This window comes from Condylura cristata, unplaced genomic scaffold (assembly GCF_000260355.1).
Source record: "Condylura cristata isolate star-nosed mole 26May11 unplaced genomic scaffold, ConCri1.0 scaffold00016, whole genome shotgun sequence".
Lineage (NCBI taxonomy): Eukaryota > Metazoa > Chordata > Mammalia > Eulipotyphla > Talpidae > Condylura > Condylura cristata.
Genome location: NW_004567117.1, coordinates 32,360,700 through 32,367,598, shown reverse-complemented (window position 1 = coordinate 32,367,598; position 6,899 = coordinate 32,360,700). Strand labels below are relative to the sequence as shown.

The window sequence follows — 6,899 nt, the reverse complement described above, 5'->3', positions numbered from 1 at the left end:
TACCCTAGTTCTGTATGCACAAATAAATAAATCTTAAAAAAATATATTCCATACCTGCCCCACCCACACTCCCAGTTCTGATTCAATAGGCCTAATGTTGTGATGAGGTCTGAGGTGGGAGAGAGATGACCCCTTCAGGAGAGGACAGAAATCCTTGGTGTTCTGCCTTCGGTCAACTGCCCTGCAGACACTGGGGATGAAGTCAGGTAGCAGCGAGCAAATGAAGGGCAGGTGGGGAGCTGTGACTCAGGCTGAGCCCTCCCTCCCTGTGCCAGGTGCTTGATACAGGACCAGTGACAGGGACACAGAGATACAGGGACACAGGGCACAGAGCAGTCGCCTCCAGCTGCTCCCAGAGCGGCGGGCGCTGTGCACACACAGGAAAAACAGGCACAGCAAGGCCAGGCAGGGTTGGCTGTGAAGGGGCTGGTGGCCAGCGGCAGGCCCCCATGTGGCCTGCAAGGCGGGTACTGCCGCCCTCCCAGCGCAGGAGTCACCCCAGAAGTGAGCAGTCTCTTCCCACGAGGGTCCTTGAAACTGCTGAGACTTAACGTTTGCTGCCCCCCACCCCCACCCCGTCCACTTGACAGCGGCTGAGTGTTTGTAGCCGAGATGGGGCACTGGTGCTCAGAGGTGGAGCAGTGTGCCCGGGCAGTGGGTTTGTCATCACCTCTGTCATCCTCCCTGTGCAGGCGCGATGGGTAAGGGCAGGGGCAGAGGGTGCCAGGCTTGGAAGCGGCCCGCGATGATGGGCGGCACCCAAGGAACCCACGGGAAGGACGTCGCTGAGCCCGCTCTTAGCCCCCAGTGCTGGGGACCCGGGGAGGGCAGGCTTCCAAGGAGGAAGCCGAGAGCTTCATTAATCTCTATTTGCTGACAACTCTAGATAACAACAGTCACAGCAGACCAACAAACCAGTCCAAAAATAGCCACAAAGCACTGGCTCGCAGCCTCTGGTGCTTCATTCATCCGAAACCCATCATCTGTCAGATGACTAAAAAGGAGAAATTGCTCATCTGCCACTTATGTAACTAACTGTCACAGTCCCAGAGCAGCGGGGCTCCCACTTAGGCCCCTCAGCACCCTACTTGCTAAGTCCTTGACTCCTACCTCTGGAGTGAGCAGCCACCAGCCTCCCCTGCCAGGATTAGCAGATGGCGAAGCCCCAATCTTTAGCTGTCTGATCTGAGAACATCAAAGCAGGAAGCCTCCGAATTACATGCCTACGGATATTGCAGGAAAAAAAAAAATACCTATCTGCCATCCAACTCTGACCCCCTGGTAGTAACTTCCAGGACGCTGGTGAATGTGAGCCTCGTTTAGCAGAACAGCGTTTTGATTGTTTAGCAGTGTGTGACATGACCCAGATCGGGGGAGGATGCACGTGTGGCCCAAGCCCCTCTCAGCCTCTCTGAGCGGCAGCTTCCTCGTGTGCGTGGCAATAATAATAGTAAGAGTGGTGATGATGATTCTCCCTTGGCGGCACTCTTGGGAGTACCCCAGATGATGAGAGCCCCAGAAGAGTAGTGTGCTGTGGTAAATGCTGCACTGTCTTCTTGCTTTGCATTGCTGCAGTTTACTTTGGAAGGGCAAAGTCCCAGCCTGCTAGAGCCGAGCTCTGGCGGGAGGTCTCGTTCACTGTCCGCCACTGCCTTGAGTCTGTGCTCACTGCACTCGGGTTGGGAGGAAAACTGGTGGAGGCTGGACGGCCCAGAAGACCCACAGGGGCAAGACACACGGATCATCTGTGGCGAGTGCACAGGACGTGAGGGAGAAGGGCGGAAGCTAAGCTGTGGACACGCAGGGACGGGGAGGAGCGGGTGGGACAGAGGTGGGAGGCCGGGCACGGGGACTGGACGCTGGGCCGGCACCCCGAAGCCGCACCTGTCCCAGTTGGAGAGCTGGCTCTGCTTGGCGGCCATCAGCAGGATGTCGTCGATCTCATCCTCGATGCGGAAGGGGTGCTGTGAGGTGGGCTCGTCCTCGGGGCAGGAGTACGGGCTCATGTAGGGGTGTTGCAGCGCCATCTCGGCTGTCAGACGGTCCATGGGGTTGAAGGTCAGGATTTTCTCCAGAAAGTCAATGGCTGTGGGGAGCAGAGCAGACAGGAAGGTCATGTGTTGTCCCTGCCAAGCAGAGAACGCAGGTCCCCCAACGGTGACCTACCAGGTGTTGGCACTTCTCCTCTGGACAGAGGGGTCCCAGCCGCTCCTCTCCCGTGACAAGCACAGAACAGAGCTGCCTTTTGACTTCACAAGTGAGTGAGCCCAGAGGACACTGTGGGTTACGCTGCCACAGGCTGGGTTTCTCCAGAACCAGGGCTAGGGGTGGGTGGTTTATGTGGCAGTGACCCCAGAAAGCACAGGTAGAGGGCAGAGGAAGACGCCAACAGAAAACGTGCTGATGAGCTGGCTCCTCTTGTAGGTGACTGGGGTTTGGTTCAGTGGGGTTCGCCAGGAGGCAGCGGGGGACACACACTAGAGGTGGTTCCATTTGGTGGGAGGGAAGCTGGGGTGTCTCTCCCCCCACTCCCACTCCTCACCAGCTGAGTGCTGCTGGGGTGGTGGGGACTGTGTCCCCCTAGATGCTGGCAGCACAAGGACTCAGTGCTTGTGCCCAACAGCCCCAGGCTCTCCTCCCACCCCTGCCCCAGAAAGTTTGACAAACAGGCAGGCAGGCTCGTTATTCAGACTATCCACCAGGCTGTGCTTCCCTGCTTTGGGGAGCAGTGGCCACTCCGTGGCCAGCTCTGGGGCAGTCCTGGGCAGCTAGATCCTGGGGACGGGAAGACGGCTGGAGGCCTTGGGTGGTGGCTGTGTGCAAAGCAACAGAAAAGCATGTCAAGACTTAATCTGCTAGGGGGGGATTTTTTTTTTTTCTTTAAAGATTTATTTATTTACGCACACAGAACTGGGGTACAGGCCAGAGATGATGGGGATGAGAAGACTCACCAGAGACAGAGTGGGGAGCAAACAGGCAGAGAGACGAAGTACCCTGCTGAGGGAGGCAGCGGGCGGGTCAGGAGAGGTCTGCCGCGCCATGCGGGTCACCTCCGGGGCCGGGGATGGAACTTGCACTGAGGCAGCTGCGGCCAGCTCGCAGTGCTGCGCTCTTACCCACTGTGCCACCAGGGAGGCCCTGCCAGGGGGATTCTATGGGTATTGCAGGCTGGACAGCAGTTCTGCAAACAGGTAATGGTGCTCTTTTCCCAGAGCAGGGGTGGGGGCACCCTTTGAGCTCGGCTTTGTGTTATCTCAGGGCAAGGTCTGGTCAGCAATCAGGGCCCCTCTTTTCAGTCATGACTTGAGTAATCACAGACAGCCCATATGTTAGGGGAGAAATGCAGCTGGCTTTCTCCTCGGAGGGACTCCAGGTGAAACTCAGCCAGCACCATTTCTGCCGCTCACACTGCCCTGGATCGCTCTGCAGGAAAATTCATCAATGCTTCAAGAAATCAATGGATTTTGAAGGTTAGCGCCTCCCAGGAGGCCATGGGGGTGCTGCATAATCTTAGACAGAAAGATCAGTCAAGTAGAGTTACTCTGATCATCCCCCAAACAGCTGGGAGCTCAGAGGGTGCTTCTGGGCTGCAGCCTTGGAAGAGGATCTGTCTCCCAGGTCCCCAGGACTGGGGAGCAAGCGGCATGGTGATGCGGGCAGAGCATGGCTGCAAGCCTTTCCCTCTTTGGGCTGGGGCCCCCCATCACCCTCACCTATTACACTGACCCACTGACAAGGAAACAAGAGCACGAGAGCTCTAAACATGGTGGGCGGTGTTGGCATTATCGTCATTGTCAAAAAAGACCCAGTGAAACTTGAAGTTGGCTGAGACTCTCTTCTGCCCTGAGCGGGGTGCTGCTCTCTGAGCCCCTCAGTCAGCCATTCTCTCTTCTCCATGACTGCCCCTCTCCCAGTGCCACTGCAAGCCCCCTGCCTGCTGGCACCCATATCTCTTGTGTTTACATGTAGCTGTGGACTGGTGTCGGTGGAAAGATGGGTGGACCCCACTTCCAGGCCTGACCCATAAAATCCTTCTGCAAGGTAAACGTGGAGCTTCCCTACGACCCAGCAATCCCACTCCTAGGTATCTTCCCAAAAGACACAAAAACACTGATTGAAAAAGATACTTGTACCCCCATGTTTATTGCTGCTTTATTTACAATTGGAAAAACATGGAAGCAGCCCAAATGCCCAAAAGTAGATGACTGGATTAGAAAGATGTGGTACATATATGCAATGGAATATTACTCAGCAACCAAAAAAGATAAACACATGTCTTTTGCAGCAACTTGGATGGAGCTGGAAAAGATCATGCTTAGTGAGATAAGCCAGAAAGAGAAAGAAAAATACCGGATGGTTTCACTCATAGCAGGAGTATAATGGACCAGGCGAGAAAATAACAAAAATAATGGAGTGGGGAATGGGATCAAAAATGGGGGGGGGAGGAGAAGGGAGGGAAATGCACGGGACTATGGTGGTGGCACAGGGGTGATTTGGTGATGGGAAACCCGCGGGAATTATAATCGAGATGGAAAAAAAAATGTGTAAAATGATGTAAAAATAAACTTTGTAATAAAAAAAATTGCGTGCAACATTTTTGCAAAATAAAAGTTATTACTTCATAACATTGTCAAAAATAAAGAGATTTTTACTTGATCAATAAAAGCCTCTCCATAAAATTAAGAAAAAAAAAATCCTTCTGCAAGGACCTATGCTCTCTTGGGCCCTCCCTGGTGGTGCAGCAGGTTAAAGCACAGCACTCAGAAGCTAAGGCCAGTTCAGCATGAGTGAGATCCCCGCCCCGGAGGTGACCACATGGCGCGGCAGACCTCTCCTGACTGCCTGCTGCTCCCCTCAGTAGTGTACTTCTTCGATCTGCCTGTTCTGCTCCCCACTCTGTCTCTGGTGAATCCTCCCACTGCCCCTACACCTCTGGCCTGTACCCCAGTTCTGTATGCAGAAATAAAGAAATTTTAAAAAAAAAAAAAAAAAGCACCTATGCGCTCTCTTCCCTGGCTTGTCCTTTTCTCTGGGCTCAACCCCTTCCCGGCAGTTGTTTTTTAGATGGATTTTTTTTTTTAAAGATTTATTTATTTATTCATACAGAACTGGGGTACAGGCCAGAGGCTCAGGGGTGGTGAGAGGCTTCACCAGAGACAGAGTGGGGAGCAGAACAGGCAGATCTACGAGGGCGGGCCAGGAGAGGTCTGGCTCGCCATGTGGTCTCCTCCGGGGCAGGCGGCAGGCGGGAATCGAACTCATGCGGAAGTGGCTTCAGATTCTCAGTGCTGTGCTTTAACCCGCTGCGCCACCAGGGAGGGCCTCCGGCAGTTGTTTTTTAAGGCTAATACAGTGAGGCTTCTGCATAAGCACACCCCCTTTCCAGTGGCCCTGTGGATTCAAGCTGGATTCCTCAGGTCCCCAGGGGTCCTGGGGTCAAAGGCCTAGGATAAAGGATTATTTCATAGTCTCCCTGCAGGATGGTGGGGTGCATGAACAAATCTGGCCATCAAGTTGCAGAATGAGGTGCACAAATTCTGGTTCCTGACCTTAAGGACACAGGCCTGCCTCCTCCCCCGTCTTCCTCCAGGGGGTGAGGATAACACCCTAAGACGGCAGGACAGACAGAAGAGGCCTAACCTCTTGGTTAGGTTCAGGCCTGGCTTTGCAGAACAGGCCACCCTATCAGGGGACTGTCTGCTTGGGACGGTCAGCTGAGTGAGAAAAGAATGTCTTGGCTTCTTCTTTCATACATAATATACCTTACTGGCACCACAGAGAATTTGGCTGAACCTATATTTGATCTTGTAGAGGTGTTTCCTAAGGAACTTTCTGAGAACTGGGAGGCCTGGGAGCAGGTACCACCTCAGCTGATGGAGTAACTTTGTGAGGCCGTTCCAAGTTCTGTTTTACTTTCCCTTCACAATGACATGTTATTACACCCCTGTATGCTAGGGAAACTGAGAGGCATTGAGGGCAGGGACTGTGCTCATGGCCAGCCACCGGTGGAGCTGGGCACCAAACCTGAGTCTGGCTTTGCATTGGCGGAGCTCCCGTCCTCTGCCCACACCAGGCCCTCCTAGGGGAAAGGAGTAAAACTGGGGGCCGCCAAGACTGCCCCGTGGGGTGTCTAAGGGGCAGACTCCCCAGGCCTGGCGGAGAGCAGGGCGAATGCCTGCACCAGGGGCCTCGGCTTCTGGGTCAAGGGATGACGCTGGGTGCTTGGACCTTTTGCAAGAGATGGCTTAAGGGAGAGGGCCTGCCCCTTCCCCACACAGCCAAGGTGAAGCCCAAGGCCGGCTCTGGGCTGCCAGCCTGTGGGCAGGTGCAGGTACCTTCACTGTTCACTTTGGGGAGCAGCTTGCGCAGCGGCCTCTTCACCTCCCAGGTGCTGCTGACGAAGGAGGGCATCACCCTGAGCAGATCGTCCTTGTCCTCCTCCCGGATCACGGGGATGGTCTCCAGGATGAGTTGCATCTGCTCCAGCTCGTGAGCCCCTGGGGAGGCAAACGCCAGGTGGGTAAGTGTCGCCCAAGTGACCGGGGCGTGTGAAGGCCTGAGCGCAGCTTTGGGAGGCCTGGGAAGGGTGACCATGGACAGAGCCTCCGGCCGCAGGGACAGCCCTGGGCTGGCACTCAGGTATCTATCTGGGTTCCGCTTGCACCCCGCCACGAACTGTCACTCTGTCTGCCATGGCCTGGCTTGGCCAACGTTTCTGCTTCAGGGCTGGGCCAGTGTGATCTAGATTGAAGTGGGCACTGAAGTCATGGGAACAGCCCGGCCTGAGGCTTCCCCAGCGCTGCTTCCCATCTGCCCTCTGCATGTTCTTTACCAGGCTGGGTAGGAGTGATTGGCAGGGTAGGAAGAGCCTTCCTCTGTGACTCCAGACTAGGAGGATT

The 6,899-nt window shown here is 55.0% G+C and overlaps 1 protein-coding gene across 1 annotated transcript in view; it reads right to left on the bottom strand.

Annotated features, from left to right (window-relative positions):
* MAPK4 (mitogen-activated protein kinase 4) overlaps window positions 1–6,899 on the bottom strand; it is a 128,064-nt gene that overhangs the window by 3,526 nt on the left and 117,639 nt on the right. The window contains exons 4-5 of the mRNA XM_012725791.1: window positions 6,336–6,497; window positions 1,885–2,086 (exon numbers count right to left, since the gene is read on the bottom strand). Coding sequence (XP_012581245.1) covers window positions 1,885–2,086; window positions 6,336–6,497 — 364 coding nt within the window. The remainder of the gene's footprint in view (window positions 1–1,884; window positions 2,087–6,335; window positions 6,498–6,899) is intronic.